At 51.1% G+C, this 20,119-nt stretch overlaps 1 protein-coding gene across 5 annotated transcripts in view; it reads right to left on the bottom strand.

Moving 5' to 3' along the window:
• LOC138467666 (protein unc-93 homolog A-like) overlaps window positions 1-20,119 on the bottom strand; it is a 366,337-nt gene that overhangs the window by 244,918 nt on the left and 101,300 nt on the right. For all 5 annotated transcript variants that reach the window (XM_069607849.1, XM_069607847.1, XM_069607850.1 and 2 more), the window contains one exon: window positions 14,147-14,324. In XM_069607849.1, coding sequence (XP_069463950.1) covers window positions 14,147-14,236 — 90 coding nt within the window. In that variant the 5' untranslated portion in view covers window positions 14,237-14,324. The remainder of the gene's footprint in view (window positions 1-14,146; window positions 14,325-20,119) is intronic.

Raw genomic sequence — 20,119 nt, forward strand, 5'->3', positions numbered from 1 at the left:
TGCAGCATTTGCAAGAGATGGGGTCATTTTGAAAACTGTTGCAAAATTTATCGCATTGGTGGTGGGAAAGGGATAATGTTGATTGATGATAATGATGATATTTCGTCTGAAGAAGGAGATGTTTCTGAAAATGAAATTGTTACTGTTAATATGGTTCAGTGTGCAGATCAGGATGACTGTGTACATCCTTCTGCTTGGGTTGGGGTAAATGGTCATATGGTAAAGATGTTAGCTGATTCTTGTTAAAAAATCACCCTAATGTCCAAGTTGGTTTACGAAAATATAATTGGGGGATGTATGGGAAACCTGAGTCCTTCTGATAAGAATCCTGGGGGATACAATGGAAGCAGAATTGAGATATTAGGGTGTTGCAATGCTGAATTTAAATTTAAGGGTAGAGTAACTCATGGAAAGATTTATGTCACAGAAAAGGGGGAAACTCTGCTTCGGTAGAGAGAGCAGAGGGGGCTTGGGATCAAGCTCGACCCCAACAACAAGGAACAAGTCCTCAATGTGGCCAGCAATGGCATGTCTGACAAAAGTCAAGATATTATTGCTAACTATCCTGAAATCTTTGGCAAAGGAGTGGGTTGTCTCAAAGGAATGTTACACAAGATAGTAGTAAAGGAGGGTAGTGTACCGGTTGTGGCTAAGCTCAGGCCGTTGCCATTATCCATGCGAGCTGCTGTGCGGGAAGAATTGAACAAATTGGAAAAGGAGGGAATAATTGAACCTGCCAAAGCTATTGAATGGATTTCCCCAGTTGTGGTAGTGACAAAGGGCAATGGTGATCTGAGAGTTTGTATAGATTTAAGAGAGCTTAACCGTTGTGTGGTTGCTGATCGACATCCCCTTCCCAATATGTGGGAGCTTCTGAGTCGCATAGGGAATGCAACATTTTTCACCAAATTAGATATGGCGAGTGCGTACCACCAAATAAATTTAGATGTAGAGTCTAGAAAACTTACTGCCTTTATTACTTATGAGGGTGTTTACCAGTTTTGCCGCATGCCCTTTGGATTAATTTCTGCCACCTCAGTATTCCAGAAGGTTATGGATAAGTTATTAAAGAATGTAAATGGAGTATGGTGTTTCCAGGATGATGTTCTGATTTGTGGGAACAGTGAGGAAGAATTGAGAGAAAGAGTTGAAACTGTTTTAGACATTTTTAAAGCGAGGGGCATCACATTGAGGGGCGAAAAATGTGTTTTTTCAACTCGGGTGGTAGAATATCTAGGACATGAGATTTCAGAGGAAGGTTTGAGGCCAAAAGAGAGCTTGTGGATGGTATTGTGAGAATGCAACCGCCCGAAAATAAAGCGGAATTAAGATTGTTCTTAGGAACAATTGAGTTTTACCATAGATTTGAGAAAATTATGCTGATAGTGTAACCGCTTTAAGGGCTATTTTCAAGAACGGAGCAGAATTCTTGTGGAGTGAGGAATGTGAGCAAGAGTTCAATTGCATTTAACAAAAGATTGATATGGCAAAGCCATTAGGCATGTTTGATACTAGAAGGAGGACCATTTTGGCGGTGGATGCTAGTGATACTGGCATAGGGGTGGTGATGTCTCAATTGGAAGCAGATGGTAAAGAAGAAATTGTGATACATGCTTCCTGAATGTTGAAAGGTGCGGAACTTAACTATTCTGTCTTGAAGAAAGAAGCCCTGGCATGTTATTGGGGCACAGAAAAACTCAAAAATGTTGTGTGGGGACAAGAATTTACCTTGAGAACTGACCATAAACCATTGAAGGCCATATTTGAAACAAAGGGTCTTGATAAAGTGTCGAGGAGAGTTGCCTGTTGGGTGACTAGGTTGCAATGTCACAAGTTTGTTATAGAAGTTGTTTCAGGTAAAGACAATGTACAAGCTGATTATGTGTCCAGGGTAAGAAAGAAAGAAGATAAGGAAGGGGGGAGAGAGAAATATGTTGAGATGGGAAATATGGTTTTTGCAACCGCAGAGGAAATCATACAAAAAGATGAATGGACACGTGTAATGAAGTCTTACGAGATGTGGAAACGGATAGTGAGTTTTGTTAGGGGGGAGTGGCCAGAAAAAAGATTGTTGTCTGGTGAGGAAAGAGCATTATGGGAAGTAAGGCTTGAGTTGTCTGTGAAGGATGGGTGGGATAAATTGGTAGTCCCGCATTGTCTGAGGGAAAGACTTGTAAAAATTGCACATCAGGGACACATAGGTGTGTATAAAACTAAAGAAATAATCAAAGCTGATTATTGGTGGCCAGGTTTGGAGCGAGAAATTGAAAAGATGGTTGGTGGATGTGCCGATTGTATCAAGTCGGGGAAGAATTTGATGGCTGTGTCACAGCCAATGGGGAAGGTGCAAGCACCCAGGGGAGTGTGGCAAGATGTGGCAATTGATATTTTGGGACCAGTCGATATGGGAGTGGGGCGAGGGAGATTTATCCAGGCTTTGGTAGATACATTCTCTAGATGGACTGAATTTAAAATATTGAGAGATGTGACGTGTCAGCAGGTTGTGGAATTTCTGTCTGGAATATTTGAAAGGGAAGGATTACCCAGGAGTGTACTAACGGATAATGGTCCGCAATTTGCTGGGAGATTGTTTGAAGAGTATTTAGTGAAGTGTGGCATAAAACACAAAAGATCTGCCCTATATTATCCACAGGGTAATGGAATGATTGAAAGGGTAAATCGATCCATAATGGAGGCTATCAGAGGAGCAAATGCCTGTGGTTTGGATAAGAAAGTAGCAGTGAAGGAACGATTGTATGCCTTGCGGATGGCACCATGTGCTGAAACCGGTGCTAGCCCTTTCAAAGTTATGAGGGGTCGAAGGGGTAACACGATGTTATCACCCACATGGCTAGGGAGAGCAAGAGAAACTGATATTGTTGTGGATGAGGTAAGGAAAAGGATGGACGAACGAAAGGATAAATTGGTGAAAAAAATGAATGAGAAGTTTCCTAAAAAAAGAACAAGAGCTGAGGTGGGAGACCTCATTAGGATAAGGAGAGCTGTGATACCCAAAAAGGGGGATCCACTGTATTCAGACACGGTAAGAGTCACACAGGTTTATGAAAATGCAGTGAGAGTGGGCAAGTGTGGAATATGTCCCGAGTGGCGAGATTGAAAAAGTAAGAAAAGTTTATGTATTATGATGTTTTTCAAATCCATGATGCAGTGTGATACCACACAACCACTCTAAATGCTATAAAAATGTGTTTGGTTGTTGTTGTTTTTTTTTAATTAAGGGAGGCGGGGGTGTTATGTGTATGCTTTTTATTGACTGTATTACATTCACAATGCCATGTGTCATGCTTGGTTTGTTATGTCAGAGCATTCCTATTAGAACTCGAATGCTGTTTGTTATGCCTTAAAGTTGTCAGTTGATGGAGGCTGCTGAACAGGTTGGGGGTCTTGTGTATATCTCCTATTCTACGCTAATAAACCACTTGAAGTAACTGTGCCGGTGTGGTTATTAGCACAACACTCGGCTGCTCCCCATTGTGAGTTTGCATTCAGGACACGCAGATTTTCAAACACTGCCTGGCAGCTAGCCACCTACTCATGAATCCTGTTGGGAGCAGAATCGTGATTTGCAGTGACATAGCACTCTTCCGCCATGCCAACCCCTGGCTGTGCCTCGTAGACCACACTCCCACAGCATCCAGCTTGGTGAAGTACCTCTGATGCACCATAGATTATGACAGAACACTCCGTCACCTGCTCATGGATCCTGTCCTCTACACCTCCACATCCTTAGATGATCCTTCCCTTGCGTATCCGAATAGGGTCCTGGCCTTATGCTCAATTGCCCCCAGCAGCCCCCTGCACTGCCCGCTGAGCCCACACCTGCTTGTCAGGTGGTTTTGCCTCTGCCACGCACTTACCTGTTGGGCGTTAGACCTGCCTCTTCCCCTGGGATGTCTCTGTCCATGCACTTACCTGTTGCCTCCCCAACGGGCACCTCTGGCACTTCCTCCCCTAGGGGACCCGAATAGCACTTACTGTCATCCCACCTCCTTTTTTTCCTTTTTCTTTTCACTGCACTTGCATGCTCCGAATGTCACAAGGCCTAGTAGGACCGCTGTTTCTTTCTATTTATTCATTGTTATTTCCATTTTTTATTTTTCTCCCTTGGTCCCTTCCCTTGCGCCATGTGGCGCTTTGAAACACTGGGCCTCGTTACAAGTTTGCCAGTCCAGTAACTACAATACCGGTAAGCTTGCTGGTACCGTAGTTACCGGACCGGCAAACTACAATTTCTGCTCGCGAGTGCCTTATTGCCCGCCAGGTCGGACCTGGCAGGCAGACTGGAACCCGCGAGCAGAGCATGTCCGATGCACCGGCACCATTCTAAATGGTGCCGGTGCATGCGGCCTCCCCATTCCCATTGAGCCCTATGTGGCTCAATGGGAATGGGGAGCGTTTTTTACCGGCGCCCGGGAAATACCAGGTTACTCACCGTAGTGACCACCTTACTCCTAGTTCATAATCCCCTTTCCTCCATACTTGTGGGACATCTCTCCGTCCTGTGGGACGGGACCGGAGCACTTTGTAAAAAGCATCCAATTTTTTTTCAAAAATGTGTCCCTCCTCTCTTTCCTGTGTGGGGCCCGGCACGCGGCCGTAACCCCGCCCCGCACATCGCCCATCAGTCCTTTTCTATCGCCAGGTCAAAGACCCATTAGCAATAACAGAGGAACCTTATTAGAGGGGCCGGCGGCCGGGCGTATGGAGGAAAGGGGACTATGGACTAGGAGTAAGGTGGTCACTACGGTGAGTAACCTGGTAATACTCCTACGTCCCGTCCCCTTTCCTCCATACTTGTGGGAGATTCCCAAGCACTCCTTACAGGAACTACGGGTGGAGGGAAATACCCCCTTACTGAAACAGGTTCTTCAGCACAACCTGACCAAACTGAGCGTCAGCTCTTGAGCTCATGTCGAGACAGTAATGCTTACAGAAAGCAGATGGGGAGGCCCAAGTAGCTGCCTTAGTGATGGACTCCCAGGAGACATATTTCTGAAAAGCAACAGCGGCTGGCTTGCCCCGCACCAGGTGTGCATGGATACCCTTAGGAGGTTCTAGCCCTTGGACGGTGAAAGACTCTCTGATGCAGGCGGCAATCCACCTAGAATTAGTTGCCTTAGACGCCGACTTGCCCTGAGGGTTACCGAAGGTCACAAAAAGTTGAGAAGATTGCCTAAGCTCGGAAGTCCTGTCCAGGTAGAACTTAAGAGCTCTTCGGACATCAAGACAGTGTAGAACCCTTTCAGCCTCTGAGGCAGGGTTCGGAAAAAAGACCGGAAGGGAGATCGACTGATTCAGATGGAATTCGGTCACCACCTTCGGTAGAAAAGCTGGGTTTATCCGAAGGACTACCTTGTCCTTGTGAAAGACCAAGAAAGGATGCTCCACCCACAATGCCTGGAGCTCACGCACTCTCCTTGCTGACGTAACGGCGACCAGAAAGGACATTTTCCAAGACAAGTCCTTGAGGTCCATGTAGCCGTTGGTTCAAAGGGTTTGTGGCACAGCGCCGTTAGAACTAGATTTAGATCCCATGGCGGGTGCGTGACAAGCCAGCAAAATGCCTCTTCACCACTGGGTTAGTTAGAGAATAAGAACACAGGTCTGTAGAAAGGTAAGCGAAAGGTAAGCGAAAACTGCTGAGAGATAAGTCCTGCATGACTGGACATGAACCCCTGACTCTGCTAGGGAGGACACGAAGGACAACACCGTGTCAATTGTGGCCACCCTCGGATCCAACTTCTTCTCCAAACACCAATGACAGAACCTGAGCCATTTACTCTTGTATTGAGATCTGGTCGAGGGTTTCCTGGCTGCCTGGATAATGCGCATGTTATCCGCAGACAAACTCAGATGCTCTAAAGACTTGAACTCAGGCACCATGCTGAGTGATTGTGGGGAGGGGTGCCACATCTGTTGTTCCCCTTGGTGAAGAGGATCAGGAGTTACTGGTAACCTGATCGGCGGATACACCTACAGGTGTTGAAGTTCTGAGAACTAAAACCTGGCCGGCCACCACGGAGCTATGAGTAGAAGGGAACAGTTCGCCGAGTTCTTCAACTTCCAAATTGCACGGTGAACTAGAGGCAGAGGCGGGAAGGTGTAAGCTCTCATGTTGTGCCATGGAATCTCGAGAGCATCCCCCAGAGAGGAGGCTCCCAGCCCCCTCTGGAAGCATACTGAGGAAGCTTCTTGTTCGCCGTCGTAGCGAAGAGGTCCACCTCCGGTGTGCCCCAGCGCGAGAAAATCCATGAGAGGACCTCCACCTTCAATTCCCACTCGTAGCTGACCACTGTCCGCCGGCTGAGGGCATCCGCTGTGACATTCAGCTGGCCCGGCATGTGCACTGCAAGCAGCCAGACACCATGACGCACAGCCCACTCCCAAATCTGGATGGACAGGTCCACGAGGGGGGGGAGACTTTGCTCCCCCTTGTTTGTTGATGTAATACATTGACACCACATTGTCCATTCTTATGCGGACCACCTTGTTGACGATGAGCGGTCTGAACGCCCTGAGCGCTAGGAAGATCTCCAGAAGCTCCAAATGATTTATGTGCAGGAGCTTGTCCTGAGGCGACCAGAGGTCTGAAACCTGAAGAAGATCTAACGTCGCACCCCACCCTATAAGGGAGGAGTCTGTCGTGATCGTCACCATGGAGACCGGGTCCTGAAACCCCGCGCCCCCAGACAGATTGCTGAGAGATGACCACCAATCCAGGTCCACTCTCATGGAATCCGGAATCATTATCCGCATAGAATCCGGATCCACTGCCTGACGCCATGAACTCCGAAGAGCCATCTGGGTCCGTCTCATCTTGAGACGAGCAAGAGGACAAGCCAGCACGCACGAGGCCATGAGGCCCAGAAGCCTCTGGAACCACCAGGCCGACATGTTCTCCGACTGCGCAAACATCTGATACGTGGCTAACAGATCTGCCATTCTGTCCCCGGTCAGGTACACTCTGCAGTCGATCGTGTTCCAGCGAAAACCCAGGAAAATCAGGTCCTGCAAGACCGTCATGGAAGATTTCCGCCAGTTCACCGACAGCCCAAGATGGAACAGGAGCTGAAGAAGAGACTGGAGATTGACCGCTGCTGTTAGCAGACAAGGGCTGCATAAGAGCCAGTCGTCCAAATACGGATACACATGGATACCCTGGAGACGAAGATAGGCCGCAATCACCAACATCATCTTCGTAAAGACACGCGGCGCCGAGCTGAGGCCAAAAGGAAGCACTCGAAACTGGAAGTGCTCCTCTCCCAAAGAGAAGCTGAGATATCTCCTGTGTGGGTTCCAAATCAGGATATGCATGTACGCGTCCTGAAGATCCAAAACGCTGAGCCAATCGCCCATCTGTAAGGAGGAGCGTATCTGGCTGGGCGTGATCATCTTGAATTTCTCTTGGGGTAGGACAAGATTGAACTGGGAAAGGTCTAGGATGGTGCACAGGCCAGCCTGGTTGGGTTTGGGCACCGTAAACATCCGGGAGTAGAAGCCTTCCCCTCACTCCCCAAGGGGAACGGGTTCCACAGCTCTGAGGTCCAGAAGTTTCTGAACTTCGGCCTTGAGGGAGGGTGAGCCCGACAGCTGAAAAGGAGGGTTGAGGGGTGGGGTAGGAGGTAAAGGTAAGCGGAAGCCCGCTCGAGTGACTGACAAGACCCATCTGTCTTCTGTGATGGTCTGCCACGCCTCCCAATGAGACGCAATGCGTCCTCCCACCGGGGTCTCGTGCGAGCGCTAAAAACCCTCATTTGGCAGGTTTATCGGTGGCGGTGCCACCTGAACCTGATGAGAAGGCTGAGGAGTGGGAGAAAAACCGCGTGCGTTGTTGTCTACGGCGGGTATTCCCCGCAGGAGTATCCACTCTGTGAGATTTGCGGTCGAGGAAGCCCCAAAACCAGAGGAGGGTCGACTTTGCGACAACGGTCTCTGGGATTTGAAAGGAGTTTTGACCAGAACAGACAATGATTTAGCCGTCTGAGTGCTATCCTTGGTCTTGGTGAGCTCTACATCAGTAGTAGAATGAAAAAGCTCCTTACCATCGAATGGAAGGTCCAACACCTTGTCTTGCACTTCCTCAGAAAGTTTAGTGGCATGCAGCCACGCCTGCCGTGAGGTATCAACCCCATGCATCAGGCCCCGAGCCGAGGTGTCTACGTGGTGAGCCGCAGCCTCCAGGAGATCCTGGGCCAAGACCCTGGCATCGGAAAGGCCTCCTTTGAAGTCTTCCAACTTCTCGACCGTGATGTGCTCCTCCAACTCCGACAGACCTTTCCACATCCGCATGTTAGCTCCCGCCAATATCAACTCAGCGTTGGGCTGCCTGAGCTGCAAGGCTGAGTTGGCAAAGATTTTCCTCCCTAGGGAGTCCAGGAGCTTGTCCTCCTTTGCCAAGACCTGAGTAGCCGTCATGGAAGAGGATGCTGCAGGTCTGGATTGCAACGTAGCCGCAGCCACCACTGTGGAGGAGGGAGGCGAACAAGACGACAGGGCCACCTCTTCCGAAGAATGCAGCCTGTAAATCGTGTCAATCTTCTTATTGACAAAAAGTCCTGAGTGTGGCTTTTCCCAAACTCTTTGGACCTCGGCCAGAAAGTCCTTCTGCAGGAACAGGCCGGTACGCTCCAAGGAAGACAGGGTGAACGCCCCAGAAAGCACGCCCTCCTGTGGAGTGGGTGCCTTGGGCACCGGAACATCTAAGAAACTCATCATGTCCAGTACCCGGTCATGAAAGGCTCTGATAGAGCGGGGAAGGTCCTCGCTGTCCTGATCGCCTTGAGTGTCATCTGACAGGTCAGGATCCTGCTGAGCCGTATCAGGCACTGCCTTGTCCACTGCGAACAATGGAGGCACAGGCGGTAGAGCGGGGGGAGGCACCACAGGCAAGTGAGGCGCCGGCGGAGGCGCCGGCGGAACCACCGGAGGAACGGGTGGAGCCGGAGGTGCAGGTGGACATATCTCCTTGAAAAGCCCTTTGAAATATTCCCTCATGGGGTCGGTGCGCATAAGCGATTGAAAAGTACCGAAAAAAGCGTCCTCATGAGACTGCTTCGGAACCTGAGGAGGCCTCTCATGAGGTGGACAAATCCAGGGACGAAACGGGGAAGGGTGCCACACCGGCCCCTCCACCGATGTATCCACATAAATCAAAGGAGCCGCCCCCGTGGGCAACGAAACATTGTGCGGAAGAGGCATCCGGGCGTTCCAATCATAAACTGGCCGGTAAGGAGGCGCACAAGGGGCCTTAGGTTCACCCAAGGGACTGCGCCCTACACCAGAGGCCGATGGCGTAGTTGTAGGGGTAGCACCTAAAATGGCCACTGTGGTCGTGGCGGGAACGGGCGCCGTTTTGTCCTCATCTAAGGGGAACTGCGGCACGTGAGGAAGTGAAGCAGGGGTCCCCGTCGATGGATCAGGGGTCTTAATCTTAGCCTTAACATAAGGAACCTCGGCCGAGCCGGTACTATGAGGCCTGGAATGTTTTTGTGACATACCAACCGCCAAATTAGCCTTCGAAGGAAGGGCCTCGGCACTGCCGGTAAAAAAAGGACTTTGCTTCTTTGCCCCCTCAACAGATCTGGTATCACCACAAGAGCGTGAACGGTGTGCTTTCACCAACAAAGCCTTGTCCGGCCTCTCAGAAGTGTTGGTAGCTTTAGTCTCTGAACGAGGGACCTCAGACCCAGGCCCTGTAACAGCCTTATCTGCACGGGCCTCGAACATCCGTTCGGTAACAACCAGCCCAGCCAAGGCCTCGGGGCGCACCCCGGTCTTGTTTTTGAGGGAAGCTGACAGAGAGGCCTCAGAGCGAGCTCGGGTACCCCACGATTCAGTAGAACTGGGTCTACAAACAGCCCCCACAGGAGGGGCCTCGGAGCATACTCCGGTGTTCACAGGCCCCTTACGGAGACCCTCAGAGAAAACTCTGGTAGAATTATTAGGCCCAACGGGCACCTCAGGTGTGAACCCCGGTGACAGAGCGATCAACGCCCCTCCCGGACCGAGAGGAACCCGGAAAGGTATCCCCCGGCCGGGGTGCTCTGAAAAGTAAAGAACTTACCGGGCGTTTCTTCTTCTCGTCGATGAACGCCTGAAAATGCAAAGGAAGAGTTTGTCGGAACACCTCCTCCCACCACTCCAACCGACGTTGAAGTGCCCGGACCGAAAGGGAGTCACAGTAAAAAAAGGAGTCCCAACGGTGTTCCGGACCCAAACACTCTAAACAAAGAGGATGGGGATCCGCCCTCGAGAAACGACGGTGACACGATAAACAATCTGGAAAGTCTAATTTGAAAGACATAGACAGACTAGTAAACGAACGCTAGCGAGAGCCAGAGAGGACAAAAGGGAAGAAAATCTTCCGAGGATGCAAGTGCGTCCGGCCCCGATCGAGCGGAGAAAAGGACTGATGGGCGATGCGCGGGGCGGAGCCAAGGTGGGTGGGGTTACGGCTGCGTGCCGGGCCCCGCGCAGGAAAGAGAGGAGGGACACATTTTTGAAAAAATGTTTTATGCTTTTTTCAAAGTTCTCCGGTCCCGTCCCACAGGACCACAAGTATGGAGGAAAGGGGACGGGACGTAGGAGTATGGGCAAATACCGGGTCCAGCAGGGGCGTAATGACCCAGTAATTGCCCATTCCCGGGCACCAGTAAAATTTGCAAGTTTGGCGACAGCTTGCCGGTTTTACCGGCAAGGCTACCGCCAAACTTGTAAGGAGACCCACTGTCTTGTTGTATAAGCGCCTTATAAATGTCCAACTAATAAATAAAAATAAATATCCTACCCTTACAGAGTCACTTCAAGGTTGGCAATTATCCTCTCCCGCCTAAACTGCTCTTATTCCGTTTATGTGTATGCCCTTGCCTATCATCTCAATAAGCTACAACAGATCCTGAACAACGTAGCCTGCCTCATCCTTACACTCACCTCCAGGGTACACCTTCCTGCACTCCGGGTGCTACGCTGGCTTCTCATTCTCCGACACACCACCTTCAGGGCCATTTGCATCAACAACTGGGCCCTCTACGAGATGTGCTTCATCCAGCACTGGCTCACAGCCTGGCTACACTACAGATACCTCACATCAGGCTCTGCACTACTCCTTTTGATCCCTTCCCTCAATTCCACTTGAATTTGGCATGCCTCTTTCTCCATCAATGCTCCGACACTCTGATACTCCCTCCCACTCAGCATCAGCCAAGTGGTGGGCCACCTTTATACCGTGAGGCACAAGAAACCTAGCTCTTTCCTTCCCCAAGTAGGACAAAGGCCACACCCCATGCAATGTCCCAGCCCAGATTGCCCTGCTGGGGGCAGGTTGCACTGCATGTCATGTCTGTGTCAGTTTTCAGGAGTCCAGCTTGTTTAGGCCAGTAGGGTGCCTGGCCAAGGTGTGTACATCAGCTAACTTGCACACAGATGGCAGGGCTGCCTGGCCATATGTCTCCCTGCACTCCACAGGACAGATTTAGCACACTTGGACCATCTGGGTTGTAATGCTTTGCACATGTGGACCCCTGACAGCCATTACCTGTGCTCTCCATACAAGCCAATTGTTGTTCACAGTTATTTATCTGTATGTTCTCTCATCTTCAATGTATTGCATGACTTTTGTTTTCAAATTGTTTGCTCAAATCCTGCACTGTGAGTGACTGCAATGTATGTTTCTGTACATTGTGGGCACATGCATGTGAAACATCATCTACTCCCCACAGCTTCTGTTCCTCTGTTGCCCCTGCAAGTGTTTGCACTACATCCTATGATCACTGGCCCTTCCTGGGAACGGCTCGTCCTGGGTGTGTGAACTTTTTGAGGAGCAAGCAACAGCTGGGGAGTAATGACCTGTCCATGAACTGTGGTGTCCAACAGGGAGGGGAGGGGTTTGGCGGGGGTAGGTGGGTGGCGTGGCATCTGGAGTGGTGATGCCACAGTCTTATTTGCGTGGGGTTTGAGAACATGGGTCTCTTCCTGGGTTGCATGCTGTGGTGTGTTGACCATGTGGTTTGGGGGATGAGAAACTGAGGAGTCCCCTTTAGAAGGCCTTTGTTTCCCAGTCTGCCTTTCACCCTTTTCCCCTATTGTCCTTCTTCACCCTGAAACTGTGCTATTTTTCCATCAGTGTGCCTCCCGGGCTTGCTGCCCCTCCTTCCTTTTTTTCCTATACTTCTGTCTCTGACTTCCTCTCAACCCTTTCTCTCAGCCCTTACTAACTGTAACAGCCCTGTCTCTCTCCTAATCTCCCCACCAGCCAATCTCCTCCTTGCTTCCAACTCCCACGCTCTATCTCCACTTCCCAGCAGCACATTCTTCACTGACTCCCCTCTCTACCTCTTTCATCCTTCACATCAGCTACCCCAATTGTACTTCCACTCACCCCTCGGTGTCCCTTTCCCTCCCCTACATCCAAGGGTACCTCAAAGGACCCCAGGAAACCTGGCGGTGGGTGTGCCCAACTTGTATGCCTGCAATCGATGGCCCCCTTGTACCCACATTTCAGGGCAGACTAACCCCTGTTTCCAGACTGCATGACGTGCTCTGGTGGCAATTTGTTTGCTTCACTGCCAGTGATTTCTCCGTTCATGAGTACTGTTTTTGTTGCATTCATTGGTGCTCACACTTTTTGATGTGACCTTCTTATTGTTGACACTGGGGTGGATGATAGCTGTCAGGTTACCTTATTCCATATGGGACGCCTCTAGGCTGTCCTGTTTTACTTTCATGCACTGCATGACTAAATGGGAAGAAGATATAAGTGCGCCAATTGATGATCTAGCCTGGTATTATAATTGGACGAGAGCCAGGAAATCATCCAAATGTATACAATTAAAGGAGAATGGTTTTTTAAATGACTACATAGGTGGTATCTTATACCTGAGTGGCTGAATAAGTTGAACTCGACGAACCTCCCCACTTGTTGGAGATGCAAAGGTTCCCTGGGAACGTTCATTCATATGTGGGGGACATGTACGCTCATACAAAGGTACTGGGAAGAAGTATTAGTGCAAAATAAAAGGGTTAGCGGAGTAGACTTCCCCGCTGAGCACCAAGTGGTGTTGCTAGAAGGTGAAGATTCACTGGGACAATATAAACTCAAACATTGACGACTCATTTTCTAGTAACAGCCAGGATAGCTGTAGCCAGTCCATAGGACTCCATGGGGTGTTTCGGTGGTATTACTGCTGACAGTAATTCGTACAGCAGTAATACCGCCAAATTGGCCAATGGTAAGGTGGTGGAAATACCGCCAGCTTCTTGCTGGAGGTTTTTCCTCCACCTTACCCCCAAACTCGTCGTTGGGTGGGGCGGCAATGCAGCCGTAAACAGTATTACCACCACATTTTACCACACCGCCCAACTGAGAGGACCCATTGTCTTGTGTCAAAGAGAAACACATTGCTCATGAGAAATCCTCCCGCCAATAACATATCATACCATAACATAAGATGTTAATTTTCACTTTCGAAAAGTCTGTAGAGTAAACATCATTATAACTCTATTAGAAGCAACCATATTTCAACCAAACACCTCAAGAAAGGAGACACTATGAATGCTTCTCTGATGATTAAAATGTTCAAAGGAAAGCATACGCAATTTACCCTCACCTTAAAATAGATAATTCAAGACCATTTGATGCATTTCAAACACGATTCCTGAAATCATATTTTAACAGTTTTAAAAAAAAAGTTTGCTCTAATGATGTTAGAACAAACTCCGCCACACTCATGATTAGTAGCCTTTCTTAATGTTTTCCAGCTTACATGTGCAAACCTGTTTAGAAAGATACCACTGTTCTTCACTCATTCTCAGGACATTCGTTATTGGACATATGAGTTGCATAGGAAACGTTATGTAGAGAAGGGAACTGCGTCGACTAAATTAGACACCAGAAATACAAACTGTTTTTCTCTGATTAAAAAATCCCCCTAATTCCAAAATCTAGTTTGCCAACATGGAACCAGCTTGATTTAGCAACTGCCTTCATATTAACTCTGGGTCATAACAGAGATCGTCAGTTTTCCTTGGTAGGCAATATCATTGTGGTTGTGGAATGAGCAGTGTAATAGTAGTTATGTGGCTCAGTCTACGAAGGGTGGAAATAGATGTATAAGGGACTATCATTTACCTGCAAGTTCTGAAGCCCACCATAGGCAGTGGTTAAAAGCATGAAGCCAAAGGCAATGATGAAGATGTTCTTCAGGTGGCGTATTTCCATTGTGTCTTTGCCCTCAGTTCGACACCAAGATCTGACAAGTCTAGCCGGTTCCCGTATTCTTGGCCCAGGTCAAGAAGTGATGCAGGATCTGTACACAGAAGAAACAAAGATTGTAAATGTGACACTATATACACTCAACACAATTCATGATAAAACATAGCCATGGGGTTGATTCCTAGCATAGAGGCATACTTCTGTTGTGAGTTTATGATTATCTGTCCTTCTGAAAACTATTCCACTATTAAAGCAGCTTAGAGAACTGTATATTTTAGTATTTACATTAAGACTGAGAATGATCATACAAGTTATATTCATATTTCAATGCAAACACCCACTTTAAGCCGTGTTCTCTCAACTGAAATGTGTGTTATCTTACAAAAATTCTTTATTTATTTGAAGTTGCATAACACTTACATACATACAAAGTCCCTTAATAGTGTCAGAGAAGAAGAGGGGTTGTGGGTTCCAGGGAGCAAAAGAGAAAGAGAATTCATTAAAAGAAGACAGTAAAGTCGGATTCCTGCTAACCAGTAAATAAGAACAAGCAGAGGGCCACCAGGGGGCGCGCAGGCAATGGCTGCCTGAGTGTGTCGCTCCCGCCGTAGCTGGGCCGTATCAGGGAATTGAGCCCCCCCGGAGCTCCCCAGGCGGATGAGACAGGACGGAAAGGTGTGGTGAACCCCCCGGGCGTCTAGCGAGCGAAAGAGCGACGCTCGGAGCCCCCGGGATCGAGGAGAACGAGACCCGTGGTTTCGGGCAGATACGGGGCTGTGCTAGGCCTCGGCGGCCGCACGCCGGATAAGCGCGGGGACCGGAGGAACTTCCAGGGCGGAGCCGCGTCCCTCCCCCCCTCGGCTTCCGCGCCCCCGAGGTCCGGGAACCAGCGGGATAGCCTGCCCCGCACCAAGACGGGCGGAGCTCGGACAAGGCTTGGCCCGGAGCAGGAGGACAAGCAGACAAGCGCGGCGCTCCACACGTGCGGAACTCGGAACTACGCCACCCTCCCGAGAGTTACTTCGGCGACGACGGGCAGTCCCCGGGTGCGAGGCCCCCGCCGGACCTTGGTGGGGCGAGTGCCCGCCCGGGAAGACAGAGTTATCCCCCCTCGTTGGGGGCCGCGGAGGCCCGAGGGGGGCGGCCCAGGCATTCTGGCCCACAAAGATCGACGGACGGACGGGGGGGAAGGCCCAACGGACTGGCGGCTGACCCTACAGGGATTTCGCTTTAAGGAAATGGCGTCCAGCAGTAGAAGCCAGAGTCTCCTCCAGAGACCTGAACAGGCAGAACAGGCCTCAGGTCCCCCCGTATCTGCCATGGAGAGAGGCTTCGCCTCTGTATTACAGGAGATCAGGGATATGCGCTCGGACATCGCCCAAAAATTTGAAAAAATAGACCAGAGGGTGGACAAGGTCGAGGACAGATTATTGCAAGTGGAGGCCAACCAAACATCAGCGACGACCCTGGAGATGGACCTGGGAATGAGAATAACGGCCCTGGAAAAGAGAGAAGAGGAAAGGTCCAGGCAAATGGATGACTTTGAAAATAGGGAGAGGAGGAACAATCTTAGATTTTTCGGGATTCCAGAACAGGAAGGGGAAACGGAGAGAGACATCACGCACACGGTGAGGGACATCATCACCCTCCTCTTCGCCGGTGAGATGACCACGGAACCCACGTTCGATAGAGTGCACAGAGCGGGGGGCAGGGCGGGGGGCCCCCGCTCTGTATTGGTCCGGTTCCACTACTACACTGAAAAAACCAAGGTACTGGAAGAAGCCAGGAAGGCCCGGGAGATCACTTATAACAATGCCCAGATCACGATTTACCAGGATCTCTCGGCCTATACCCTGGCCAAACGCAGGATGTGTCGTCCACTAACGATCCTGTTGAAAGATAAGGGGGTCCGCTACCGCTGGGGATACCCCTTCTCATTGTCCTTTGAATACATGTGCCAGCGGTCGACCCTGACCACGGAGGACGACATACGGATGGCCATCCAGGACTATGTGGGGGACCCGGACCCCAGGAGGGCCCCGTCGGGGCCCGGGAGAGAAGCCTCGGGGAGCCCGGGCCCATCCAGGGACAGGAGACGCAAAACCGGAGCGAGAAAATTCAGAAAAATGAATACCCCCTCGCCGTCCAAGGAGGGAGAGCGGAACGATCCTGAAGGCTGAGACCCAGGGGAGGCCTGCAGAGTCACGGGGGACGTTGGGAATAACCAGCGGATTCACCGGTACCAGCCCCCATACGAACAGCAAGTATGATGGAACCAGGGAGGGGGACAGCAAAGCGGGGGGGGAGGGGGGGCTCATAGGGACAAGCCTCAGAATGAATGCCCGGCTGCGGCGGGTAAGCTGGTGGTTCGGCCAGTAGCCAGGGATGGCGGATCTACTTGGCCGGACGCCAGGGAAGGGGGAGGGGGGTCACGTAGTTGGGGTTGTTCAGTTTGGGGAAGGGGGGCAGTTAGGGTTTTGTTTTTGGCCCGCCCGGGGGGAAGGGGAGGGGGGAGACGGGGGACAAAATACTGATTTAAGAGAGCACGCCAGGAAGAACGAGATATGTGCGTTGGCCGAGAGTGAGGAGGTTCTAGATCATGGCTGACAGTCTGCCCTCTCTGGGCGTGGGTTCCCTAAATGTACGGGGCTTAAATACCCCCACAAAGAGGTCCCTGGTCTGCAGGGAGTTCAGGAAGTCCAAACTTGACTTCCTTCTTGTGCAGGAGACGCACTGGCCGCGGGGTAAGGAGCCCAAAATGCGGGGGGGGGGAATAGGGGAGGTCTTCAGTGCCTCTCACAGAGGCAAAAAGAGGGGAGTTGCCATCCTGGTATCGAGGAATATAGGGTTTGAGAACGAGGCCATGTTGAAGGACCCGGAGGGTCGCTACTTGATGTTACGGGGGTCCCTTCAGGGGGCCCCAATTACCCTAGTGGTGATTTATGCTCCAAATGAAGGCCAGTCCCTATTCTGGGCAAAGGTAGGGGACAAACTCAAACAATTCTCCCATGGCTCTGTGGTGGTGGGCGGGGACTTTAATATGGTCTTAGACCCTAACCGGGATAGAAAACGAATAGGCCCGCAGCACGCTAGGGTGGCGGACGAGATCATGGCACGCAACTTCCAGGGGGTCAATCACGACCTGGGACTGTTGGACACGATCCCGACCCCCAGAACGGACACCCCCCACTTCACCTTCTATTCGGCCACTCATGCATCGTTCTCTAGGATCGATTACATTTTGGTGGACGAGATCCTGCACCCTTTCACCTCGGGCCATAGGGTTGACCGTGTTCCCTGGTCCGACCATGACCTGGTCCGTATTACGATAGCGAGGGGAGGTCTAAACGAACGAAGGGGGAGGTGGAAATGTAACGACTCTTTGCTGAAAGACGAGGTACGAGCCCAGGAAATACTTGAGGCCATTAAAGATTTCTTTGACATGAACGACAATGGGGAGGTGGGGGTGCACACCCTGTGGGATGCCTTTAAAGCCACCTTACGAGGAGTCCTGATTAAAATGGGTGCCCAGAAAAAGAGGGAAAGGGAGGTTCAAGAGAGACGACTGAGGGACAAAATAGCCCGGCTTCAACCGGGGGGGCTCCCCTCAGCCCCCTTGGAGCGTGGCCAGATAACCGCCTTGGAGGACTGTAGGCTCCAGCTGAGGGACCTCCTCCTCCACCAGACAGAGAGGAACCTCCAATTAGTAAAGCAAAAGTATTATGAAAAAGGGGATAAGGCAGACAGGATTTTAGCCTGGAAGCTGAGGGAGGAACAGAGGAGCAGATTGGTGAAAGCGGTTAGGAGTGAAGAGGGGGTGATAGGGTATGACTCAACCCACATTGGAGAGGCCTTCCGCCAATACTACGAGAAACTATATCCGTCCGAATTTAACGGGAGGGAGGCGGAGATAGAGGGGTTCTTGGACTCAATGCGGGTTCCGGCCTTGTCAGGAGAAATGGCGGAAGGGTTGGAGGGCCCAGTCACGGAGGAGGAGGTGGAGCGGGCGATTAGGGGTATGAAAGGGGGCACATCACCCGGGGAGGATGGTTACACAACCTATTTCTATAAGAGGTTCTGCTCCGCTCTGTCCCCCTATTTGGCCAGGGTATTCAACGCAGTGCTGGAAGGAGGTACCCTCCCGGACTCCATGATGGAGGCGATAATAGTGGTGCTTCCCAAGGACGGTAGAGACCCCTTGGAGTGCTCCTCCTACCCCCCAATTTCCTTATTGAACACTGATGTAAAGATCTTAGCGAAGGTGATCGGGGGACGAGTGGAAGGGGTCCTCCCGAAGCTGGTTCACGGAGATCAGGTGGGGTTCATCAGGGGGAGACAGGGCTCGGATAACATCCGAAAAACTATAGACCTGCTCCATTACGCCCAGGAGTCAGATCTCGACGCGTGCGTCTTATCGCTTGACTCGGAAAAGGCGTTTGACAGAGTGGAGTGGAGGTTTATGGACCTCACCCTCAGGAAAATGGGCTTTGGGGCACACATAATGAGCTGGATATCGGCCCTGTATAGGGCCCCGAGGGCTAGGGTCCAGGTGAACGGCAGGCTGACGGAGTCCTTCCCCCTTACGCGGGGAACACGGCAGGGTTGCCCGCTCTCCCCCCTCATCTATGTCCTTGCAATGGAACCCCTGGCCATAGCGGTCAGAACACACCCAGATATCAGGGGGAACCAGAGAGGGGAGGTAGAATTTAAACTCTCCCTGTTCGCCGATGATATTCTGGCCTATCTGGTGGACCCGAGAACCTCGCTCCCCCCCCTTATGTCCTTGATGGCGGTATATGGGCGCCTCTCGGGGCTTAAGATAAACGCCTCAAAATCAGTCCTGCTCCCCATGAGAACGGTGGACTCGGTCTTGGATCCTATGTCCAGCTTGGATGGGATTAGGGTGGGCAAATCCTCCATCCGGTACCTGGGCGTCCTCATCACTCGGAACCTGTCCAACCTCGCCCCAGCGAACTACGATCCTGTCATGGCAAGGGTCACCGCGGACTTGAGGAGATGGGGGACGATGATCCTGTCCTGGTACGGCCGAATGACGGCCGTGAAGATGAACGTACTCCCACGCTTATTGTACCTCTTCACCGCCCTCCCAACTAACGTACCCGAACACACTTTCAGGGTCCTCCAGAATGCAGTGAGGGAGTTCATATGGCAAGGTAGGACCCAGAGGACAGCGAGAGCGGTCCTGACCCTTCCGAGGGAGGAGGGAGGGTTCGGGCTACCGGACTTCCGACTTTATTTTCGTGCGGCCCAGCTGCGAGTGTTTCTTGAACACATGAAGGAGGGGCTAGGCACGTACTGGACGTACCTGGAGGATATGGACGCTCACCCACTCAAAGTTAGGGACCTCCTGTGGGCCCCTAGTAAATTCATTCCCAATAGACTAAGATCACACCCAACGCTGGGTGTCCTCTGGGCGATCTGGCGGGAAGGCCCTCAGACAGCACACCTAACGACTTGGCCGTCCCCGTTATCATCACTATGGGGACACCCCTTCAGACTGGGAAGCAGGGGGTTCCGTAACGCTCAAGCCTGGTCAGACTCGGGGATGGAATGGGCGGGGCAAATGTTCAAGGAGGGGGAAATTCGCCCATACGAGGAAGTGAAAGAAGCCCTGGGTCGGGGAGCCCTCTCCATCTTTGATTATCTCCGCTTGAAGGGGATCTTGTGTGACCAAGCCTGGGGACAGAACCAGAATAGGCAGCTGACTCCCTTCGAAAAATTTGTGGACACAGCAACCTCTAGGAAGGGGGCGGTATCAGGGATGTACAAAATACTAAACACTGTCAACCTAGGGGAGAGGAGGAGGTTTCGTATTTTCTGGGACGATGTGGCGGGGGAGGAGATTTCGGAGGACGCTTGGGCAAGGAT

Source organism: Ambystoma mexicanum, chromosome 4q (genome assembly GCF_040938575.1).
Source record: "Ambystoma mexicanum isolate Mex_15411 chromosome 4q, UKY_AmexF1_1, whole genome shotgun sequence".
NCBI lineage: Eukaryota > Metazoa > Chordata > Amphibia > Caudata > Ambystomatidae > Ambystoma > Ambystoma mexicanum.